At 40.1% G+C, this 25,033-nt stretch overlaps 1 protein-coding gene across 8 annotated transcripts in view; it reads left to right on the forward strand.

Annotated features, from left to right (window-relative positions):
* The window catches only part of CEP350 (centrosomal protein 350), a 70,811-nt gene that overhangs the window by 2,683 nt on the left and 43,095 nt on the right, over window positions 1-25,033 (forward strand). For 3 of the 8 annotated variants that reach the window (XM_042819090.1, XM_042819094.1, XM_042819092.1), the window contains exons 2-17: window positions 5,118-5,203; window positions 6,655-6,698; window positions 6,948-7,037; window positions 7,632-7,746; window positions 8,560-8,692; window positions 9,818-10,434; window positions 10,940-11,050; window positions 14,296-14,409; window positions 16,724-16,867; window positions 17,928-18,580; window positions 19,248-19,375; window positions 20,525-21,564; window positions 22,209-22,362; window positions 22,896-23,074; window positions 23,350-23,539; window positions 24,750-24,970. In XM_042819090.1, the coding sequence (XP_042675024.1) occupies window positions 5,128-5,203; window positions 6,655-6,698; window positions 6,948-7,037; window positions 7,632-7,746; window positions 8,560-8,692; window positions 9,818-10,434; window positions 10,940-11,050; window positions 14,296-14,409; window positions 16,724-16,867; window positions 17,928-18,580; window positions 19,248-19,375; window positions 20,525-21,564; window positions 22,209-22,362; window positions 22,896-23,074; window positions 23,350-23,539; window positions 24,750-24,970 (4,009 nt within the window). In that variant the 5' untranslated portion in view covers window positions 5,118-5,127. The remainder of the gene's footprint in view (window positions 1-5,117; window positions 5,204-6,654; window positions 6,699-6,947; window positions 7,038-7,631; window positions 7,747-8,559; window positions 8,693-9,817; window positions 10,435-10,939; window positions 11,051-14,295; window positions 14,410-16,723; window positions 16,868-17,927; window positions 18,581-19,247; window positions 19,376-20,524; window positions 21,565-22,208; window positions 22,363-22,895; window positions 23,075-23,349; window positions 23,540-24,749; window positions 24,971-25,033) is intronic. The other 5 variants (XM_042819095.1, XM_042819093.1, XM_042819096.1 and 2 more) reach the window with 5 other exon arrangements.

Raw genomic sequence — 25,033 nt, forward strand, 5'->3', positions numbered from 1 at the left:
CAGGCTTGTTCTGCTGAATGGATTTAGTATGGGCTGCAAGAGTTGCAGTCTTCTATCATGCAGTAACTGGAGATTAAACTTCTGTTACGAAGGCTGAGGAAACAAACACAGAAGTGTTGTATCTTTCTGAAATTAGAATGTGTTGCTGATTTTCTTCTCTGTGATAAATGCAAATATCTTTGTAGTCAAAGGCAGTACAGAACTCCTGAATGGATGGGGAAACGCTCGTGTGCATCTCCTTAATAAATGGATGCATTGTCTGTGCCTTTGTGCTCTGATTTCTTCACGAACAATGCATCGAGTTACGTGAGCTGTCACAACATTCATCTCAGTACATTTCCTCAGAGTACCTCCTAGTATGTGATGCAGCAGAGTAAGACATTCAATGCATTTTACTTTTGGCTAAACCACTAATTCAGTTTTTAGCTCCAGCCATTGCTTTTGCATTGCTTGTGATGAAGCAGGGACACTTTTGCAAGCTGATGTGGCTTTTCACAGCAGAAGAACGTTGCAAATATCCATCCTTAGCTTATACCTGGAGAGAGGGACATTCTGTAGTGTTTCATGCAGTCATAGAATGAATGAATCATAGAATGGCTTGGGTTGGAGGGAACCTCAAGATCATTAAGTTCCAACCCCTTTGCCACAAACAGAGCCACCAACCTCCAGATCTGGTACCAGACCAGGATGCCCAGGGCTCCATTCAGCCTGGTCTTCAACACCTGCAGGGATGGAGCATCCACAGCAATCTGGGCAGCAGTTTCATTTGTAGGAGATTCTTCAGTGTAGTTTGGATGCAAATTTAGTACCTGGTTGATGTCAGTGATTTCATCTTACAACTCGTGCTTCGTGTTTGTGTGTCTCAGCTGAATTTTCTGCTGTTTGATGGGGGTGGGACAGTTGATGTCATTTGTCTTTCTGGTTAACAGTTAGAGGTAGCAATGTGCACTTCACATTTTTCTTACTGCTTTTCTGTATGTGGATGTGTGCTGTATCTTGATTGCCCTCTTTAACTTCTTTAGTATCCCTAAAAGCTTTTAAAATATTTTTCTAGCTTAAGACAGGCCAAAAGTCACACATACATACATAGATATATGAATGAATCTTTTTGATTGATAGTTTCTATTTTCTTAACAACCAGAACATGAGATCATCTCGTATATTTACTGGTTGCATTGCAGGACTGAACAGTATTGCCTACAACATTACTCATTGAGAGCAGCTAACAGTTGTGCCTTGTTGCTTACTTTCAGCATTTTTTTGCGTTGGCCTCACATAATTACCTGTTGTCTCACATACAGCCTTACTCAGTGGGGCCCAGAGCAGTGTGGACCAGTAAACAATCTCTGAGTCATAGCAATAGCAGCTGCTTGGATGCAATAGCAGGCAGAGCTACCTGTGCGGGCACTCTTGGTGGTTCGAGGCCAGGAACTCTATCATGAGGCACAACTAAACTTCACAAGAAGAAAAACCCCCAACTTTCTTGCAGAAATCTCTTTGGAGGTCTGGAGAAAGATTGTGGGTGACATGTATTTGTTGGTGGTTTTTTTTTGTTTGTTTTTCATGTATTTATTTTGGGCAGATGTGTATTTGTTGCACTGGAACTTGTCCCCAGTGCTGAGGAAGGTCGAGAAGTCACCTGCTTCTTTCTGCTTTGAGGGAGGAAGCTTTTTCAGCATATGTTGAGGCAAAACAAAATGCTGGTTATTCTTGTATCAGATGAACGTTAAAACAAAAGTCTTAATGTAATATGGATGTTTTGATCTCCTGTTTATTTGGAATAATGCAATGTGGTAAAGCTCAGATTCCAGAAAACGGAGTGGATGAATGTATTTGTATTCTGAACTCAAGCACATCATTAGAAATTGTACTGTGTGGCATTTAAGGAGTCATGGAAAGTGTTTCTGGCACCTTTAAATAGAAATTCCATCACTTTCAGCAGGCTTGCTCCCAAAACCAGTTTGTTTGACAAGGTCTGTCTGCCTGTGAGTGTCTGTTCCGGCAGTAGCACAGAGCTGTAGCTGTGCAGGCAGGAGTTCCAGCGGGTCTTAAGGTTTCAGAAGCCAACTTCCAGTTATTTGTAAGCAAAGACTTAAAACTGGAACAGTCTCCCTGTAGCCTTTCCCTGTGTCTGTTTCCCCACAGGCTCTGCCTGCGCTGTGCAGGACTGGGCACAGTGGGAGCCACTGGAGTGGGATGTGCAGCCTCTGTCAGGCCTTGGAGCCCCAGCCGTGCCCTGTAGGAGCAGGGGTGGCAATGCTTCTGCTGTCCTCAGCCCCACACGCAGCCCTTGAGGAAGCAGCTTCAAGCATTTGCCTTTGGGTAACGACTAGGGAGTGTGTTACAGGACTGGGATTTGGGCTAGATGACCTTAAGGGTCCCTTCCAACTCTAAGGATTCTAAGACTCTATGACTTTCTGCCTGCATAAGGCAAGGAAAACCAAGGTGTAGAACAAAGAGGAGGATGGCTCCTGCTGGTGCTGCTGCTTTATGGTAGCTAAGCTGTGCCAAGTGCTGGCCCCGTGTATTCCCAGCCTGGAACAGAAGCTCCCACTTTGTGGGTTAAACAGTTAATATCAAACCTTAGAAGTCAATATCAATCATTTGCTTCTCTCCTTCCTCTTAGCGAGCCTGCATGTTTTCTGTTGTGTGACTTGATTTCCTTTGGCATCCTTGTGTTTATATAAGAAGCAAGGTCCTGAGGGATATCATTCGTCTACATACTGTGGGTGTTTTTTGCTTTGCAGTTACTAACTGCTAATGAAAGCTGTGGTCAGTCTGTTGCTCATACTCTCTGCCTTCTCTGAATCCATATGATGCAGTTTCCTCTCCCATTTCCTTGTTGCAGTGTTTTCTGAGTTTCTTCCTTCCTTTACTCGAGGTTGTGCTACCAAGGAAAAAAATCATACTGAGCACTCTTGGAAAACTGAACAACAAAACCAGTCTTCCCATTGCTTTTCCTCCTTTTTGCCATTCATTCTTCTGTTCCATTCCTGTCCTACCTGTCTTTCCCCAGTCTCTCTCTCTTCTACATCCTGCTTTTCTGTCTTTTCCTAGCCCTGTTTTTTGTATCTTGACATTTTTTGGAGTACCTTTGCTAAGCATATTCTACTCTTACATTGCCCTTTCCTTTCAGAAATGCTGTTCTCTTGATGTTTGACTTGTTTTGTTATCTGCTGTTCCTTTCAATGCTATCTGGTGTGTGTGATAGTAAATTCAGTGCTAGTTTCTCTTCTTTTTCTGCTTGGCAGTGTTTTTCTCTTAGTTTCCATTTCCTCGTTTGCCATGTCTTATCACGCCCATAGGAACTGTCTGTGGAAGATAGTGGTGTTTTCTCTTCATTTTCTTGCAGGAGTTTGCTTTTCTTGCTAGTTTCCCCTCAATGCACTCATCAGCAGCAGTTCTGCACCTATTGGTGTGTACCTTTTTCTTTCTTGGACAAATGGGTAAAAAACGAGATGGGCACGTGGTGTGGTCGTGGAATGTCAGACCACGTTTGTGTCTTAGCCATCCACCCAAGGCTCGGCAAACCAGCGTTTGGTGACCTGCCTGCCTGCATGGGAGCCCTCACACCATCACATCAGCTTTGCTGAATCTGCAGCCTTCCAGTTTTTTCCATGGCCTTATCCAGGCTGCAGATAACCTTTGGCATCCAGAAGTTCTTTGGAATTTGGGTTGTTGAGCTGCTGTTTATCCCCTGCTTCCTCCAGCTTGCGTGCAGAATGGGGATGGACCGTTCAGTTTTTGAAGCATTCACTTCAGAATGCAGTTTTTACAACGCGGTTAATCTTAAAATTGTTCATGGAACGTTGAGGCAATTTTTAGGTTGATGTAAAACGATATTTTTGAAAATTATTTACGCTTCCTTTGCATCACATTTTAGTGTGGTGGTAGTGTTTAGTGTAGCGTCAGTATTCATGTCAGTGTATTTTGGTGCCTGGCTGCTCCGTTCTCCTGCGTGTAAATCTTATAAATAGACTTGGCAACTGTATCTTGATTTGCTTTTTCTTTCTTTTCTCCCCCACTCCTGGCTGCTTTCCTCTGGTGTAACTTCTTGCAGAGAGGGGCACTGACTTAAACAAATACTTGTTTTTCAGAGGGCTCTGCTTGCTCATGTGAGCTGTAGCGATAGGAAGAAGTTATTTTAGGAATTCAGAGGTTGGTGGAAATCAGCATCATTTGTTGGTGGATCTTGAAAAGCTGCTGAATTCTTCTCATCCTTCCAAAAGAGGGGAGAGGGACACCTGAAAAGCCAACCTTTATGCTTACAAATGGCATTGTGATTGGAAACTAGAGCTTTTTTGATATTTATTTGATATTAAAATTGGGCTGTTTCAGTCTGACTTGTGATCTGCTCAGCTCAGATGCAGGGCTGCCAACTCTTCCTTGAGCATCAGGATGAAAGATGCAACAAATAATTTCATGCTTCCTTTTTTTTCATCTGAAACTTCTTTAAAGAATGTAGGAATACATAGAGAATATTACTATACTGTGTTCTCAAGGGCATCATACAATAATCTATATAGAGCTGTGTGTTTATAGTGAGGACAATTCTAGTCCCAGACTAAGATCCTCTGTATATATGTTGGTAATTCAAAGGATGAGAGTAAATCACAAGTAATTACTTGAAGAGGGTTAATGTGTTCCCTTAAGAAATGGTTGCAAGCTCTCTTATGCTAAATGTATATACATACTGGGTGTGTTTTGTCATGTTTCTCCTGGTGCCCGAAGCCTGATAATGGTGACTTAAAGCACTGCTATCAGCTCTCAAGTTTGGTTCTTTATGGAAAACGTCCCCACTTCTGTTCATGTTTGCTTTACTATTTATCTAGCACAACAGAAGGTGGTTTCTGAGGCGGAGCAGGGCAGTGCTTCCCAGCACAAATGGTGTGATGCACAGAGCTGCAGGGCTGTGTGAAGGAGCTGTGCAGCACCTGTCCTAACAGCAGAATTCTCTGACTTCACCTGGCTTGCTCCCCGTAACAAAATACTGAAATACAAAAGAAAACAGCCAGTTTCCCTTCTTTCTAGAATTTCATCCTCGTGATCAAGGTCATATTACCTTTAGCATACAATTTATTTAATTTTTATGTAATTTTTTTTTTTTTTTTTTGTAGATAAATTGACATGATGTGGACCAACAAGTCCAGTGAGGTGGCTCAGCAGAATCCAAGGCATAACCAAGCCAAGGATTCGACCAGAGGTATGGATTTTCTCTACTGTATTTCTTTGCTGTAAAAAGTCTTTTGTCATGACTTCTTTGAAACTTTGTGGAGCTTTTATAGACAGCATTCTTCTGCCTTGATGTGGAAGCTAAGACCATGTATTATATGACTTATTTTCTGCAGAGGTAGCAGTTTCGCACTGTGATCTGCAGAGTATTTGCTGATCTGTGTTAGGAATTGCCAGCCTGTGGTGTGGTTGCCAAGATGGCACAGAGACAGCTTTTATTTTTTTTTTTTTTTAGTGTTGTAGAAGAGGAGCAATGCAGGAACAGAAATTGGGAACTGTAGTCTCTTGAAAGAAGCATCTGATAAGCAGTTGCTCTTGCCTCCAGCTCAGTTCCAGAGTGGTGAAGAGCTGCAGACTGTTGACTAGAAGCAGTACATCACCCCTGGCAGCACTTAGGTTGCCTAGAGCTGGAGGAATCCAAGGAGCTTTTCACTGTTGTGATTAGTCTGCAATTGAAAGGGGAGGGGGGAAAAAGTATGCTACATCTCTAAGAGGAAGAAGGCTCTCATCTGGTGGAGCAGCTGAGTCACATGCTGAGCCTGTGGTTTGAAATCAGGCATATGATCCCCACTGTGACAAAACTGGACTCCAGAAATTTAAAAGTAGATACAGATGACTGTTTTATCTACAAGAGGACATTACTGTTGATGTCTCCTGTGATAAGTTCAGTTTCTTTTCAAATCATGTAAGTTATGAAACTGAGGGGTTCTGTAGACATGGAACACCATCCCTCAAAGAGCAGTCGTTTCTGTCTTACTTTCTTATCCCTCCTATTCCTTACCATCGTTTTGTCTTGCCCAAAATGATATTGGCATCTTTTTTACTGTAAGGAAAAAATATATATTTTTAAAACTTCTTAATACTGCCCTTCTCCATGGTTCTGATCCACATAAAGTTTTTGAATGTTGTGTGTGTAAGCAATTATATATATATATATGTATATAATTATTATTTCTTGAAAGAAATAAGTGAACTGAAGAAGTAAATAATTTTAGAGGAAAGCACTGCTGTATCCTGCGGACCTGGGGTTTCTGTGGAGCTCGTGCTGTTTGTATTAAAAGGCTGAAGTGGATTAGTGCCTTGTGCTTGCTCTTCATGACCATTACTCCGTCTAAGATATTGTGTTGGGGTAGACAACTGGCTTTGTTATCTTCTGTAATGTGTGGTAGATCTGGTTTCAAGTCTTGTAATGCATTCAGCGTAACTTAGTGAACTCATTAAATTTGACATTAAATATTTTATTGCTCTGTTAAGATGAATCATGGCTGATAACAGCCTCTTACGAGGGTATTTACAGGCTGGAATTGAGTCATTAAAAGAACTCGATTAGCGAGCCAATGACAATTGTTCTCAAGCAGCATTTTCTTTCATTATTTTCCATTTAATAATAAATAACTTATTTCTTTTCTTCTGCTATACAAGATCCAACTGCAGCATGGGCTACTCCTTCTCAGACTAAGGCTGCTGTAAGTACTCGTTCTTAACTGCTTTTCAAATCAGAATAGTTTGAATGAAAATATGATTTTGCTCAGTGGTTTGCTGTTAGGTTGAAAATAGAGCAAGTGATTGTGGTGTGCGTGCATGTCAGACAGTCCTGTATTTCAGAAAATACTTTCCACAGGTAATAAAAGAAATTTTTGACACAGCAAGCTTAGCCTTGAGCACAGTACTACCTTCTAAGTCTCAAGCATGGTATTACCTTATTTCCTATCTAGGAAAATGCAGAGTTCTCTTATTTTTGTAAACCTGAACAAAGAGCTCTCCCCTGCTTTCCCAAAGGAGTCAGAAACTGGGGCTGTACATTGGTACGTCATCATGGTACTTCATCATTTTTCATCTTTGAGCATTGAAATTGCAGTCTTTCTGTGGGAACTTAACTTAGATGCTTAGGAAATTGCACTCCGCTTTCTAAAAAGTGATGTCAGTGAAACCAAGTTGTCTGAGTTTGGGGGGAATTTGGCTCTTTCCTAGGCCCACATTCCTCTCTATGTGAATACCTGAGCATCAGTATAGGATTTTTACACGTGGAATTCTGTATTATGCTCTCTTTTTGGTAAGAGTATTATAGAATATATTCCAAGTGGAATTAATACTTCATTGAGGCCAAGCAGTAAGGCTCTGAATGGCATGTTATTGTTAATTTATTCACAAAAGCTTACTTATGGAAACATACCTATATAACAGATCATAATTCAGATGATCTTTTTAAACAGATCCTAATAATCTTGCATTTTCTGGTCAGAAGGCTCTCTCATTTTGTAACACAAGCATTGTAAAGTTGCTTTTGGCCTGCAGTTTTATTCTTTATGAAAATGAGGAGGAAAAATGTCACATGGGAAAAAACCTGTTTTTTAAAAATTGAAAACAGTATTTTAATATGCATTATCTTCAAATTCTAGCTACGGCACATAGAGAACAAATTGGAAATAGCTCCCACCAGCACAGCTGTGTTCGATTCCGTCATGGATGCTAAGAAGCCCTCTGCTAGTACCGGCAGGAAAACAAACAGGAAAGGTGTGTATTATTTAGGGCATAGCATGCAATGCAGGGATAAGCTACTGCATTCTGGGAAGCCTTTATTCTTTTCCCCCACCAGCCCAATCCTGTGTGTGTCCAGGGTGTCTTCTGCTAATGATCTCTACTGATGAAAAACTAATTGTGCAGGATAAACTAATATTTTCTTCTCTTAGCTTGGGAGTGAAAATTTGCTGACATACACATACAGCTAGAATGAGTGACAAGGCTTGCCCATTGTTATGAGTGAGCAGTGCTTATCTCATCCTGATGGCTTGTTTTATTGGGGTTTTGATAACAGTTGTATATGCCTTTGTTTATATTGGAGTAGCTGTTTACATTTTTTAGCATTGTCAACTCTTACACTCTGATGGAATGTTAAATCTCACGCTTGCTTTATTTTAACCTTAACTTTTTTGAGTGTTCTTATAACACTCTTTTTCTTCAGTGCGTGTAGCAGATTGACTTTGAGTGGCAACACAGTCAGCATACATAGGTTTCATTGCATCTAATTAATGTTAAAGCATTATTGTCTCTCTTTAAATTATAGAATTATAGAAAGGGTTGGGTTGAAAGGGATGTTAGAGATCATCTAGTTCCAGTCACCACTGTTTCAAGCACTTGCTAAGCATGCTCCTAGTTGCTGCAGTTGGACTGTAGTAAAAGAGAGGGAGAACTTTAAATGTTAATTTGGAGTGCCACTTGAACTCCCCGAAATTGTGTGCTTACTCATTCAGCCCCAAGAAATCTCTCCTTCTGGACAGTATATGAAGTATATAAAGTATATAAAGGGTTCTTTGGTTTCTGTTTCAGCTTCCCGGTCTTCCAGCCAAACTAAACCAGGCAAGGAGAAGTCCTCACGCAGTCCTCTTCGAGCCACAACCCTTGAAAGCAATGTGAAAAAAAGCAACCGGGTAGAATTTCGTGAACCGTTGGCTTCGTACAGGTTAAGTTGGAACAACTGGCTGTTAAAAGTATACTCAAATAAAAATTAAGCTAATGCTGATATTGTTTGATGGTGACTCAGAAATTTACTGCTTACCCCATCCACAATGTTGGACAAGTTTCTTTGTTTTTAACTTAGAAACTTATTTTTTGTCTAGAGAATGAGTTTAAAGTCAAACATGTTGAAATGGGGTCACACCATCAGATTGACTGTGGCTTAATTGGTTTAGGTATTTAGTTTCTGTAATAAGGACCAAAAAGAGCATTTCCTCATGCTTTTCCAACTTTGTTTCGTTAGTTCTTAAGCACGTGTTCCCAAATGTTCTTGTTCCACACTGTGCTATCATTGAAGGAGTAAGCAAGGTCAAGAAGAAAAGTGGCAGGGTAGTTTAGAGGCCATAGAAGATGGTGGGGTGTGAGAAAAAAGAAAATACAGAGAAACCTGTTCTTCGTATGTGTTAATTACTGTAATGCTCCTACAAGCTACTATGCTATAGGGTAAATGTGGAGCTGCTACATTAACACATCACGTCTCATCTGACAGCTGCCAGTAGTAGCTGCTTAAGCTGTGCATAGGATAGATTTATTTTATTTTATACATATATTTCTGCTGGTGAAATTATATGCAATTAAACCACTCATCTTCTATAGTTACATTGATGGGTAATGCTTACTATGCTATGTGAGAAAAATATGTGGAGAGAATTTATTGAGTACAGTGTTAAGGGTTTCTTAAATGAGCTCAGTAAACACACTTGCTGATGAAGCAAGCCAGCAAGCTTAGATGATGGAGATTCACTTCTTGAACCTCAGTAAAAATATTAAGTCAGTTAAAATATTAAGTGAGTAAAAATATTAAATACGTTTTGTCCTGACAATATATCCACCACAAGTCTATTAAAATCCTATTCAGAGAATGTAGAAAAGTACTTCAAATTTGGAGTAGCAATTTCGTATGATTTCTTCAGACTTTCCTTATTGAATATATCATGGTCAAGTTTTAAAAGAAGTTACCTTTGAAGTGGAGATGAGTCATTCTTTTTAATTAATGAGCATGTTTATAGCTGATTTGGAAGGTCCTGCAGTTGCACTTCTGATGGTGACTTTTTTCTTCCTTTTATTACAGCAGGGATACTTTGAGTTCTCTGCCGCATCACGGTTCTGGCCAAGTGGAAGCCAAGCAACTTCTGCCTTGTTTGGACTTCTGTGAAGCAGAAGGGAAGGCTGAAGTAATGGGCCGTGTGATACATGACAGAGATGAACAGAATCTCCACAGAAGAGATTTTGATAGTCCGTGTTCTTCTGCTGCAGATGAGACTGTTGTTAGGTATTTAAATGATGGACCAGCAATTGATGCCTTGCAAAATAATGAGGCATTTCTTAAAGCTGCACCACCTCCAAGATTGGAAGAGGAAAAAACTAGCGGCTCCAGAGGAGATGAGGGTAACACTAAAGCTCCTCTGAGTAACACGTCCCAAGATGGTGATTTGAAAGTGTCTTTCCCTTCTTCCTCGAGTACTGCTGCTCATCGGCTGGAAATCTTGAAACGGCAGCAGCATGATGCTAAGCTGGAGAAGCTGAAGGAGCGGATTCGTAAGCAGTGGGAGCATTCTGAAGAGCTGGGTGGCAGAGGCCAGCACTCAGGATTTGCTGAACAGCCTGTAGTGGTCACAAACGTGGAGAATACTGTTATTCCCAAAGTCAGGAAAGTGGCAGCTGCACCTGCTGCTCCAGCATACAAAGGTATGGGGGTGCAGAATCCCTGTTAGTCGCTTGTAGCAAAGGAGCAAAGTTCAATTTTGCAAAGTATCAGAGCATGGAAATGACTAACTGTTGTGCTCAAATAGTGGGAGTGGATAGAATGATACGATCACAGATCTGGGCAAGAAATTCTCGACAACCTTTAGAAGTGTGAATTCCTTTTAAAATCTTCCTGTCTCTTCTTATGAATTACTTTAAAAAAATAATCTTGCTGTATTACTATTTGGGTTTATTTTTATGTTGTTTTGTTTTATGTTCCCAGGGGATAGCAACATGTTATTGACTGAGAAAGCCTTTTCAGGTATTCTTCATACTTTTCTGCAGGTTTTGGCCTGTGAGCGGACAGCATTCTGATATTTTGCTTTCTTCTGGTTTATTATTAGTAATTCAAGTAGTTCCTATTTTACTTGTCAATTTCCCATTCCTTTTGTACCCCAATTTTACATTTTACACAATTATTTAAAACTCTTCAATTGTTTACTTCCAGGTTTTAATCCTGCAGAAGCTAAAATTCGTGCTCCAGATGGAAAGATCTGGCATGAGCAGGGATTTCACGTTGGTCGGGAGCTGTATACAGATATAGCACTCCAGTTAACAGGTGATATGCGTATTGAATTTATTAAGCAACGCAGCCTTTAGGATTTAGCACCCTTATAGACTGCTGAAGGGGAGATGGAGTGCATCTGCTATGGAAAATCTGTTGGGATCTGCTTATTTAAAATGCATTAATTAGGTATTCTGCAGTAAAGGGGCGTGTCATCAGCTATGTGTGGTGAGGAGATGATATGGCAAGAGCTTGGTTTCATATCTGTGGCTTTATAGAACTGTCAGGCTTTTACATCAGAATAATCAAAATCTTGGAGTTGTAGGAGAAATTTATGTCCCAAAGATTTGTTTGCAAGGACTTCTTTAGAGGCTTTCTGTGGTCTCTTGACAATAGGGAAAGTTCAGCTGCGTCCAGCTTTCTTTGAAAGTGCTGGAGTCCTCTGCAAGGACCCAAGAAAGAAGCAAGCTTTCTGCAGAGGCAGTTAGGATAACAGCTTGGTTTTATGAAAGTGCAGCTTCTGTTGAAAAGAAGGATACAGGTAGACAAAAAAAAAAAAGATATAAAAAAGCCTTCTAAAATTATCTAGATTTAGTTTTCCCTGCAACTCTGTACCTTCAGTGTTGTAAGGCTTATTAAGTCTGGGAGGAGGCACTTTGTAACTCAGCAGTGGTAAATTAGAAGAATGTTACCATTGGGCTTTATTCCATATTAGATGTAAGATCAAGTGTTGAATACTAAAAGCTTAAAAAACTGTTATTTGTTTACTTGGAGGCCTTTTGAAAAGCATTAAATACTGCTGTTGAAGAACAGAAACATGGGAGAAATTAATATTTTTTTCTTTGTGATGAACTCAGGTAGTAGCACAGTATTTTGATGATAAAGACTGAGTAAAGATAACTGTAAAACAAATACATTGCAAATTTAAGCAGCTAAACAGAACTGTAACACGTGCTTTATGTTTTCATATTTATGGCTCCGCGACCCAGTCTTCATTTTTTCACTCTGGAAAACTGTATTGCCATTGACAGCTCTTTTCTCTGGCTAATCTAGATTAGGATGTCCACAAAAGTGTTTTGAAGTGGTTACAGTGAAGAGCTGTAGGGTTGAATTGCTTTTGATTCGCCTAATTGGAGAAAGAGATCAAATTAATAAAAAGCATTGGAGTGGAAAATTATATCCCCCAAGAACCGCTAGTTTTGACACTTAAGAGTTTGCTTATTACACATTAAAAGTAACATTTTTAATTTGTCAAAACATATTTAAGGTTAGAGGGAAAGGCACTTCACTGTGTTGATAGTGTGGTGGCTCATAGGGAAATGATTGGATTTCAGCTTTGGTTTGCTTATATGGCTTGAGAAGATACTAAGAAATTCTTTTGGATTCATTCAGAAAAAAAATCAGAAAGGGCAACCATTTCAACGAAATAGTTGTTCAGATATTCTGTTCAGCATTTGCTCCTGCATCGAATGCCAATATTCTGAAGATATTTTTGTCAAGGCTAGCGTTGTTTATTTTTAGTTTTGACAAGCATATGGTTTGAGTAGTTCATGAGCTCCTTACATAAATCCAAATTTTTTGAAAAATTAGCTAGGAGATCCAATTAAAAAGGCGTTTGGGTTGTGTTTTCAGTGAACTTCTGTCTACGAGGAAACAAGCTGTTGTGTTCAACCCTATTTTTGTTCTAATCCCATGAGTAGAACAGCTGTGGTGGAATGTGCCTCCTTGCTGACCTGGAAAGGTTATATTCAATAGCTGATACCAAGTAATCAAATGCTGGAGCTGCGTATAATATGTACTATAAATGTATTTTTAGCCCATAGGATTATCTATCCATACGTTAACTCTGTAATGAAGTTACAGCATGGAGAGTTCTGGGTGTGTATAGTATATATAGTATATATAGTAAACTGCTCCACGGTCCTTTGTTTCTTAAATAAGCTGTAAGATTTCACATAACTGCAGAAGCTTTTCTCTTTTGTTCAGTGAAGTTTCTTTATGTTAGCACAGACCATGCAGAATACCTTTACATCTTCAGCAGATAGGCTAAAGGATATTACATACGGATCCCAGGCTTCCAATAATCCTGTCTTAGAGGTGTTCCGACTTTGCCTCACTGAATAAATTTGTTGTAATATGAATAGAGTGAGTGGGAAGCAATTGCAGTTTCCTGGTATGAGGAAAGAGCTGTCTGGCACTGAGAGTGGTGAGGAGGCTATCTTGGTTTCTGCAAGTGCAGTCACCGAGGTCTTTGATGCTTTCTGCCTTCATTTTCTATGCTTGTCAGGCTCAAATACGAATGGAAAATTGGTGAGGAAAGGATACAGAGGGCAGAACAGGCCTCTTAAATTTCCATTTAGGATGACCTGTTGATCTGTCTCTGATCCTCCATCAGTGAATTCAGCTGAAATTAAGTGCTGAAAAAATCAACATCTAAGTAATAAAACTTCATCTCTATCCATGTTAAATAGGGGAACAAACAAACAGTAGTGGCTGTAGAGTTCCATAAACACAGTCTGGTTGTATCAGGATTAAGAAAAGCATCTTCAAGGCATGTAAATTAAAGTGCTTCTAGAAGTCCATGGTAGGCTGCTGGAAGCAAAGGCATGGCTTGCCAGTTGTTCCTGAGCAGTGCTTGTCTCTGCTTTCTACCAGGGCAGCTGGGACACCCACTCAGTGCAGTTAGTGATGAAGCCACATCCAGTTTTCCTTCTCATTCAATTTACCCTAATGTAAAAGCATGGTAGAATACAAGTTTATCTTGGGGGAGTGTGGCTGGCTTCTCTAAAACCTCAGACCTAATTGTGTTCTAAATGAGGGCTTAAGCGACGCAGAGTAATTCTGCATCACTGGGTAAGTAAATTTTGCAGAAAGTAGGGCACACTGGAGTCCTGTCCTGCACACTTGGGCACAGAAGCAGCAAGTGGATTTTATGTAATGCATTAATATGGAGGGAGCAGCCCTGGTATTTCAGGAGTGAAGGAACTGCGTGTTTGTGTGGAACATTAGTACTGTAAAGTGGAATGTCTGTAGTAGAAGGGAACAAAGAATTGCTTCTACCTGTTAAAATAGCATTTAAAATGGAAAGTGGACTTTGTAAAGATCTGTTACAGCTTTGCTGTGGCTTGGCTTGGCTTCTGTGTGTTTCAGTGCATAGGTAAACAATACTTGATTCAAAATGTTCATGCTGTAAGACTGTGCTTCTGAGCTTCTCTTTTTTAAGGTAAATGTTATATGTTTTTTCCTGTGGGATATCACTTAACAACCCTTGCTGCTTTTTTGTTTTGTTTTTTTTTTAGAGAATTCAACAAAGAAAGAAAAACCTGGTGAGAGAAACAAAGAGAGAAAAGCATCCAGACCGGTGCGGAAAGTTCAGAAACTGCCACAGTCGTCAAATCCAGATTCCAAACCAGGTGACCTCCCCTACTGTAGAAGGAAAACTGTTGCATGTGTATGCTTCACAGATGAGCTTTGTTTCAGGAAATAATAAAAGAAAGCTTGTAGTTTTCGGCAGCTTTGCAGATGTGCAAAAATGCAATTGTAGTGATAGTGGATGGTATTGAGGATGCGTGTGTGTTTGGTGTTTGCTTGGTTATGTGTGCTTTTTTTAGTTTGGGGATATTTTTAATTTTTCACCTTTCCATTTGGAAACTGCTGGTGAGTGTGTGTGTGTCAGGGGATATCCTCAAGTGTCCATCAGCCCAGTGCAGACAGAAGTGGATCCTGCTTTTGTTTCATGTGGAAACTTGTTAGTGCCTGACCTGTAGCTCAGTGAATAGTGCTGGGAGTTGGAATGGAGATGATACTGAAATGCCAGCAGTTGGGTAACAGGTAGGAATGGAGCCATTGAGTTGTCCTCCTCCGTGAAGAGGCTGTTTCTGGATGGGATTTCTCCCAGTTTCTCAGTTGGGAAGCAGCTGAGCTTCTGGTTCTTTGGCTCACTGCTCTGATGCTCTTCCATGTCCTACATCAAGTTGTTGCTGTCCTGCACCTTCTGTTCTGGCTTGGCCCGTACTTGTCTTTTTCATCAATTGGAAATGCTCGAGCACGTTCCCTGGCTTGTCTTACAAACCTTGATGTTTAAAAAGGAATGTTTATTTCTTTTACAAAATGTGCTGTTAAGGCTAATCATCTCTTGCACCTCTTAAGGTGTTATACACAGTCACCAGTAATCAGCAAGCACTTTGTTAAAGAATATCTATTAAAAAAAAAATTGGAAAAAAAATAAACTATTATAGAGGGTTTTTGAGATGAACTTGCATTTGTGCATGCTGTAAATGCAAATATTTTGCTGTGATGGTGACTGCTAATACTTAAAAGCATTTAGCGTGGATTTTCTGCTTCCTATGCTGATCAATTCATCCTTAAAGAAACATTCTAAGCTAACTTAAATTCGTATCAGTCCCAAATGAGGGAGGAGTACAAGTTGCTTTGAGTTTTAATGGCATTGGGTATCCTCTGTAATGGAGTAAATGTGAGTAGAATTATGTCCTCAAATGCGTGGAAGAGACAGATCTAAGTGGCATAGCTGTGTGATCCAGCCTCCTCCAGTCATAGTAAGAAATTGCTGAACATAGCCAAGGCTATAAATAGCCACAGCTCATGTTCTGTTCCATTCGCTTCTTTTAGTTCTAACAGCTGACTTGAAATGGAAGATGAGGCTTTACACTGCCTTTTTAAATGCACACAGGAGTAATTGAGAGCAGCGAGTCAGGCAGGAGAACCCCTTTGGCTGATGAATCTGTAAAAGAGGATTGTGGTGACATGTTTCAGCTGGCAGATTTGTGAAATACTTGGACAATTTACAGTACGGCAAGGAGGGGTGTTAATAAATGAACAGTGGGTTATAGACTTCTTACTGAATAGATTTGCTGCTTTTTTTTTCCCTAGGCCTAGAGTGTATGAAGAAAGAAAAAGAGAGGCTGAGGACTGGCATTGCCAAAAAAGGCTTTAAGACCATTTAAAAATGATTAATGATGTTTTAAGGCAGTCATAAGAAGGATGAGTTGACTAAACCTAGCATTTTAATCTAATTAATACTAGGTAGAGATATTCCAGCACCAGTTTTTATCATTTAATGATGTGTAGGATGATAAAATAATGCTAATGCCATTACGATTGCTTTGCAGATGGCATAAACTCAGTCTGTATGTGAATTAACTGTGAGCTTGGAGGGTAATGGCTTTTTTTCTTTTTTCAGTCATGGTACAGAAATGTCGACTAGAGGACAGTGAATTTGCATAAGACAACTGTTGCTCATTATTATTTTATCTCTTAACAAGACACCTACCTCAGCTCTGTTTGAAGTTCTTTCTAGGGAACAATTCATCTTCACATTAAAAAAACACAAGCCTTTCTTAGCATTTCTGTTTCAATTTTTGTTTCTGCTCTTCTTATTGAAACATTTTACATCTTCTATCTAATGTTTGCCTCTTAAGTTTTAGGCATGTGTAACCTTTTTTTTTAACCTTGTTTCATAGGGCTCTAATATTCTGCTGCATATATTGAGGTTTTACACCATGTTATGTGTAGGCATGAAGCACTGACAGTTGTGTGATTCAGCTGTTGAGTGTCTTCGTGGTACTTGCTGTTATGAGTGTGTGACTGCAGCTGTACCCCTTATGTAAAATTAAAGGGCAGAGTAATGATTGAAAGGTGCAAGCAATACTTCTTTTTAATGCATCAGAAAATCCATCTGGTGCTTGACTTTTGTTATTTACTGTGCAGGTGGAAACTATGTAATAAGTGCATCCTCCTGGCGGGAGGGACAGAAGCTAGTCAGAAAGCTACTGGGTCCAGCTCCCAAAATAGGACACGACAGAAGAGCTGTATCTAGTGACAGAACGGGGCGAGAGCGAACTGCCAAGCCTGGTAAGTTCTTTATCACTGTACTTTCTTTCCTTGTTCTTCATTTATTATATCATTTTGCATGTCTGCAGGATTAAGTAGATGCCTGAGATGTAGCGTAGTCAGTTTCTTAATGAAATAACTTATTTTTAACTTGGAGGCAGCTACAGAGAGAATTTAATTCACTTCCGTGGTTGGGATGTATCACCTCACTTCCTATGCTATGAAGGTGCAAAGGAGCTCTGGAAAAGAGGGAAAAAGGGAAACAACAAAATCTGATCAGTTGTGTTCTGTCTTTGCCTGTTAAGGCTACTGAGGAAAGGAATGGCTGGAAGTCCTCTGCGGCCAGAGTAATTTTCCAGGTGTGCTGCATGTAATTTGTAAGCTGTCTTTGGGCATTTATGTTTCTACATTTATTTTAGCTCTTACAGGTAGAATATAATATCATCTCTGGGCATCGTAATTCTTCATTTTTTCTTCCACCAGCCCTTTTCAGAATGTGTCCAAATGTCGGGTTAAATAAGGGAAGGTGGTAACTGTTGTGGTGATTATGCCTCTGAGGTGGCAAGGCTGTAAGAATATAAAGGGTGTGAGCTCAGTGTAAGCAGAGGCTGCTAAATTCAGGCTGTGACACTGAATATCTGAAACATAAGCATATTAACAGTGAGACCTGCATAGGTGACGTCACACTGGGGAATTGAAGTTGAGGTGAGTAAGCAGATGTTTTGCTGTAATGCAAAGGAAACTTCCCCGAAATACTGAATTAAAATCAGTGGAATTGTTTGGTTACACGTGCTTCATGGTCATCAGAAAAAGAGGAAGGTATACTGGTTGTACCAATTCAGTTAAACTGGGACTGTCTAAAGATGTGCAGAGAAATCTTCATGTGCAGGGAAGGGGTGAGACTCGAATAAAATCCCTTCTGTTATTTTAAGTGTTGGTTGCCATTTCCACGATGATTGCATCACTTTCCACAATCTTTTATCACCTCCCTCTTCCTCACTTTCCCTGCTGCTTCAGTTAGAGTGTGTAGTCACCAAGTTTGATTTTTACCTGCAATATCAGACGAGTTATTTTTTAACAGGTCGTATTGGAAGGACGGGTTCAGATTCTAGACTGGTTGTTACACAGAAGGCCTCTTCAAGAAGTTCTGAGCGGTCGAGGAGTAAAGTACGATCTGGGAATAATGTGAAGAAAAAGGAATCTGCTCTTCCAGGTGATACCCAAGATGATCATGCCTCTGTAAATAAGGACTTCCTGACCTTGGAGATACGTGGAATTCTTGATGACTTGCAGTTGGATTCCCTGCTTACAAAGCAGGAAAAAAGTGTGGAAAAGCAGAATCCGAAGTCTGTTTTGCCTACTCAAAATACCAGGAGCCACAGTCCAACCAAAAGGAAACCAGACAAGGTAGCTGCCAATGAGGAGCCTCAAGTGATCTCTAGGAAACGTCACTATGATACAGATGAGGTTCGTCAGTACATCATCAGGCAGCAAGAGGAGAGGAAGAAGAAACAGAATGAAGAGAAGAAAGCACAAAAAGAGGCAACGGAGCAGAAGAACAAAAGACTCCAAGAACTCTATAGAAAGCAAAAGGAGGCTTTTAAAAAAGTCAAGAGCTTGCCTCCTCCTGAACCTCCGGCAGCTAAACGGTTACAAGAAACTTACTCTAAACTGTTGTTGGAACATACATTTTTAGAAGAGCCCTCTCAGCAGCCTACAGTGCAGGAAACACAGGTATAGCTGATTCACTGACTTAAAGTGCTGCAGTTGTTTGCAGGAATAGGAGAACTCATGATCTAGGAAGGTCATGAGTTGTCCTGATCTGAGAGCTATCTGAAGCGTGCATAGAAAACAGTGTTTTTTAAGCAGAAACTACAGTGGATTCAGAACTAACTTGCTACTGATGGTAGCTTCTCTTTGTAGCGAGACCTCTCTGAAAGGTGAATGGGAATCATCTTTCTATTATAGTAGAAGGAAAGTTCAGAATATTTACTAACATCAGCTATAATAGTTGACTTCTAAGAAAACTGTAAACCTCAATCGAATGGTGAATTGAAAGGCTTTGTCTGAAGTTACTCTTAGCCAGTGGACAAACTTAAATCAGTAGCGAGTTTAATTAAAAGTCTGCTAATCAGAAACTGAATGTGAAATGATCAGTAGTAAAAGACTAATATCAATTTGTGTTCAGTTGAACAAGTTCAGTACAGGAGCAGAGTTCCTTTCCCATTACATTCTGCTGAGACAAAAGGATATATGTCCTATACTTTTAAATCTTTGCATGGTAGGAAAGATGTGATATTGCACTGAGAAGGTCAAACCTTTTTCAGTTTTAATAAGACAAAAGCTTCTAAATTCCTACAGGTTTCTGAAAATGCATTTTTCTGGTTATTTTCATTTCTAGCCCAGACCTGGTTATCAGCCATCTGGAGAATCTGACAAAGAAAACAAGGCTCAAGAGCGTCCTCCTAGTGCATCTTCAAGTAGTGACATGTCGCTGTCGGAACCTCAGCAGCAGCAGCCACTACTGAGGTGAGCCATTGTAGGCCTTCTGAGAGAGAGGAGGGTACTCTAGTGTTCTTCTCAGGGTGGTGAAAATAGATTGTTCCTTTATGTTCATGCCCTGTGGAGAGTAATTGTCTTTTTGGCAAATACAACATTTTCTCAAAGTAAGGAGGCAGATGATGCAGAAAAGCATACGAAAATTTTGGCTATTAGCATTTATTAAGTCTGTAATGAATGATTGGTGGATCCTGTTAATCTTTTGCTGACATCAAGGGATGTGCATTTCAAACTGGGAGGCAATGTTTTCTCCACTAGCTATTGCCAGCAGGAAAGAAGAGATGATATTATGAGAAAAAACAACGCATGTATTGATTTGATTTGTTCAGTGTTTCCATTTCATCTATTGTCGTGTTTATTCTTTTTGAAAAAGTCTGTGTCTGAAGTACCAAAAGCCTCTATTTCAGCTTGGAACTAGCCTTTCCCTATTTCCTTTCATGCCCTTTTCTCCACTTCTCATTTTTTTCATGTCTTATCTGAGTTTTTTCTTATCAGAAGTTAATGTGCTTAACCAAAGTCTTAAAGGTAAGAAGCTAAAAACCAATACGTTTCTTTCCTGTCTTTAATTGCCTAGTTGTGCATGTCTCATTTTTAATTACACAATCAACATCTGCTGCTTAAATATAAGCCTCCTTCATTATATTTACTTTCCATTGGTCAAATCCACACTTTGTAAATATAATGAGGCGTTTCTTTCTTTCTTTCTTTTCCTCATGGCACCCATATAAGGGGTGGTGCGACAGTTCTAATGAAGCGTGGTCTGAGTACAACTGAATGGGAAAGAACAGTGCTGAGAAATGCCACGTAAAAGGGGGGGGACAAAGGAAATGTTTCCTCCCTTATGAAGTTGGGAAACTTTTAGAAAATGGTTGCTGTTGATTACGAAAACATTCAGCTCTTTACAGCTCTAAAATGCAAATTGCAGCATAAACAACATTTAAAATTTGGGAGGGGCTCTATTTTTAATAACATTCTGTAACTGTTTACTGCCCATTGTCCACCCTTCTACCTCCCCCAGGAAGTATTTATTTCCAGAAAGCAAACTTGTGTCAATGAGACTTTCATCTAAAATAATGATACTTAGTAGTCAATAATTTAAATGTTGACTTTTTGTTTCAGAAGTGACTTCGTGGAACCTTCATGGGTACAGCCAGACCGGTTGCGCCCAAGAGTCCAGCTCTCTCATCCACAAACTCTCATGGACTTGAGTGGAGGCCCTTGCTCACAACCTCGCAGTCTGGAGCAGATGGGACTTTTGTCGAAGGAATGTGATGCAGTATTAGCAGGCAGGAAGAGCCACACTGCACCCGTGGGTTTGCTGAGCCTCATGGCTCAGCCATGCTTGAATTCAACTGCTGCACAGCAAAATCTTTTAGGAAAACACTCTGCTAACCAATATAAGAGTAAATTAGATCGGATTGAAGCTTTAAAAGCTACAGCTGCTTCCCTTTGTAGCAGAATTGAAATTGAAGCCAAGAAGTTGGCTGGGGCTGGTCTCAATTTTGGTACCATGTGGCAACTGGACCATGAATTTGTGCAAGAAAACCAGGATGACAGACGGTGGGCAAAGGCTGTGAGTCCTCCTGTGAGGGAGGAAAATGAAGGTGCTTTTTCAGCCAGAATTCAAAAGATGCTGGGTACCTGTGTGTCTCACACAGCCTTTGAAGACAACCTTCCTGGAGTAGGCAACCTTGGTGAATTTAAAAAGCTCCCTGAGACAATCAGGCCTCATACTGCCGCAGTCAGCCTTGGAATGAGGTCCCCCACTGGACATTTGTCTAAGAGACTGGCTGATTCCCTGGGACGTGAAAACCAGGCGTACGGTCAGAGCAAAGCTGTATTTCCTCGAGTGTCCAGCATTGACTCCATCAGCGAAGGGCCTCTCCTGTGTGACGAAAGCCTCTCTGAGGAGGAGGGAGACCAGCACAAACAGCTGCCACTGAAGATTCTGGACACATTGAAAGAGAGAGATTTCTGTGTTCGGGAGAGGAATGCTTTTGAGCCCATAAAAGAGTTTCAGAAAGAAGCTGAGAAGTATCTGCCGCTTCAACCTCAGACAAGTGGCACGCACAGCAAGGGGTCGTGGGAAGAGCTAGCCAAGGGAAGCCCACACAGTGTCATCAACATCTTTGCAAAAAGTTACCACCTTCATGGCAAGGGTAAGGAGAAAAACAGGAAGGTTACTCGGAGGTCTTTTGAAAAACTTCTCAATTTTATGACTCCTTTCATTTGATAATTCACAAATAAGGGGTGTGCGTTAAGATGTATTGCTTTGAGATATATCACACATTAATCTGTGTAATGGTTTCCTTTAACTTTTGAAGGATAAATGATCCCCTCCCTTTCCTCCCTTATTTTCCCCCCCCGCCTAATCGCGTAAGGAAAAAAATCCCCACTGCTGAGGGAAGAAGTGTATTGGTGTGTTAGTCCTCTTTCCTTTTCGTTCAGATCTTCATTTTTGAGAAGGAGCCTTTTTTGAGAAGTTTGTTTTTATCTTGTTGTTGTTTTTTTTTTTTCCTCCTTTATTATCGTTTAACTATCCCTTAACATTAAACATGGCTGCATTGAAACTTTCTGTTGATGACTCTCTAAGAGTTTGTTCTTCAAAAGTGTTTTGGCTGGAGTTTGACAGTGAAGTATTCAGTACTTTGTGGGAAGAGCTTGTTTTGTGTTAAAACTGCTGTGAGATACCTGTACTGTTCTTCTCCTGATGCTTCTTGTATTCAAAAGGAAACATTTTGACCTCTGCAGCTTTGTTTACTCGCTTGATCCACACTGTATTCAGAATTATTTTTGTCTCCAGTGTTTGATGAAAGATCAAATGGAGGATCTTCCCTTCTGCGCCCTTTACTCCCTGCCGTGAGCCCTCCAGAAAGCATGGTTTCTTATGAGGATGACTTTGACTATTCACCGGGAAGCAGCACTTTAACAGACAAAAAGATTGCACGTGACCTCAGGTAGGTGTGTGTTTGACGTCCTGTAAAAAACAAAATGCAGCGTTTGAGAGAATGTGGTTGATGCAAATTTTGTTTTATAATACGCTGCACATCTTTCCTGGTATGCTGTACTGTAATCCTACTGAAATGGTCAGATATTTCTTTATGATCTTGGAGTTGATGTGGCAAGCAGCATGACCTTTAGATGCAAAGGTTAGAGTGGAATATTGCTGATCTTTGCCTGATTTTTGATCTGCCTTGATCTGGCAGGTAGCTTCACCCTTAATAGCCGGGTGAAAAGTAGCTCTTGTGTGGCTGTTAGAATGTTAATTGGATAGTGCTTGTAAAAGTTAGGAAAGAAATGAGATTTGAAAGTGTTAAAATGCTTCCACTACTTCGAATTAGAGCCATCTAATGCCTTAGCTGTTGAAGTTTTTAATTCCAGAATTGGCGCTTTTCAATATGAGCTGTTTTGTGGGTTATAGTCCTTTCTTGCAAACTTCTTGTACGCAAAGTAACAAAGGACTTGAAATTCCACAGTTTATCACTGTCAGTCTGTTCCATTTTAGTGTTGCAAGCAGCAGTAATTCAAGCATTCAGGAAGAGCTTCCTGGTGGGAAGTCTCCCCGTGAATCTCGATCTGTCGAACTTGCATCTCAGCATTCATCTGGACCCAGATCTGCAGCATCTTCTCACTCATCTACTTCATCTAAAAAGAGAGGGAAAAAAGAACGTAAGTGCAGCACTTGACTGTAGGATATTTGTATTTTTTGAAGAAAGCTCTAGGATTTTCTTGTTGTGAAAGCCACAGTCTTTCTGTGTACCCAGTGACAGTAATCTCACAGGGATAGGATGTTTTCCTCTAGTGGTTCTCTGCTGAATTTTCTCAACTCTTATTTTCCTCTGATGTTAAAACGCAGCTGTCCAGAACTAGATAGGCAGAGAAATTATAAAAATGGTAAAGAATTGTCCCTTCCTAAACTATCTGACAGCGTTGTTTATTCTTAGGGTTGGAGTCTTTCAGTGGAAGTTCTCACCACATTCCTATGGGAGAAGATAAAATTCAATCTGAACTGGAGTGGGGATCCCAACAAGCAAAGAAGTCCGTATCGAGTAGCAGACTTCCTAATAAAGACTATGAGCAGAACACGGATACTGACAACACAATAGAAAATTTGTCTGGACAATCCATGTTGAGGTAACATGAACTTACAAGACTGTACGAAAATATAAGTAGCATGGCTTATGTTATAGCAGGCTATAAAAAATGATTATATTTCTAGACACGTAAATGCAAGGTAATATAAATGTACAAATGTTAGTGAGATGAACGTGCAATAATCTTTTCCTGTATTTTAAAAATTATGGAAGCCCAAAGTTGGTAGCTGTCATAAGTGAAAATGGAAAACAGATTTCTGTGTTCCCCTGCTCCCCTCAAATGCTCCTGTTTTTATAAGAAAAATTGACCAGCATAAGCTTTGTGGCTGTTTTAAGCACTGAAATACAATTTTGTTTTCCTTTGCAACAAATGCTCTGTTATGAAGAGGGGAAAAAAGTAGGTTGTCAATCTCTATCGTTATCTTGCTCTTAACAGTATGAAACAGATGTTTCTGGCTAGACTTGTATATGCTTAATAATACTCATAAGCCTATCCAGCTCTGTGAGGTGATGCTTTTAATGAGTGAAGTGCACCTCAGGAAAGAGTATAAAGTAAAGAAAAAAATTAATAATTTTCCTGTTTGGCTGACTGTGAATGCAGCTCATTGGCTAAATGTGCAATGAAAACAGTTATGAAATACACTCAGTGTAATTTTCACTGCACGTTTTTCTAAAGAGCAACAAACAATGGTTTTATGCTCACTGTGTGCTTGTAGAATGGTTCTGAGGTATTAACTTACACTAATACTTATACTTAGTATTTGGTTTGAAAGGTCTTTTACCCTCTTCAGGTGTGCCAAGCATGCACAGCTGAACCTCTTCCTAAGGGATTCAAGCATCTGCAGTTGGTCCTTCTTGGCATCATAAAATAGGGATAATATATTTCAGAAGTGCCTTTTCTCTGTTTCTTTCTTGCCCTTGTTTTAATGATCATCACAGATTTTGTTGTAATTGGATCAGAATGTGTAGATACTGAGTTACTTGATTTTTTTATGTATGCTGAGTACTTGAGAGAAAATACTGTGCTGTAGCAACTTTGCTCCAAATTGGAATGGAGGTACATAAACCATTTCATGAGGTCATTTCATAAAGACAGACTGGGCCTGTGCAAACTGTAAAAGAATAGACCCTCTACATGGATCTGTTCAGTCTGTATAAATGCAAGAGCTGAGTTACTGCTTCTTTTGTTGTCTTATCAAATGACTGGAATTAAGACAATACGGACACTTTTCTTTCTTGTTTTCTGTCAGTTTCTCAGACAGAGGAAGATCTCAGAAGACGCCAACTTCTTCCCCATCTCCAAGTTCCCAAAAAATTATGCAGTTTGATTCTGTAGTCAATCCAGCAGAGAGAGCCAAGTCACCTTCTGGCTTTGCTGGAAGCGCAGCATTGGGGCAGAAGCCTAACCTAGCCTTCTCTGACTTGAGTCTGGGAGCTAGTAGACCTGCAGCAGGAGTAGGCTCAGCGAGTGGTGAGTTCTCTTAAAGATGTACAAATTCAAGAGCTGTTCCATTTCTTATCATTATTTTATGAT

The sequence above is a fragment of the Centrocercus urophasianus genome, unplaced genomic scaffold (assembly GCF_019232065.1).
Source record: "Centrocercus urophasianus isolate 14NV4802_14NV808 unplaced genomic scaffold, USGS_Curo_1.0 seq_18, whole genome shotgun sequence".
In the NCBI taxonomy this organism is placed as follows: domain Eukaryota; kingdom Metazoa; phylum Chordata; class Aves; order Galliformes; family Phasianidae; genus Centrocercus; species Centrocercus urophasianus.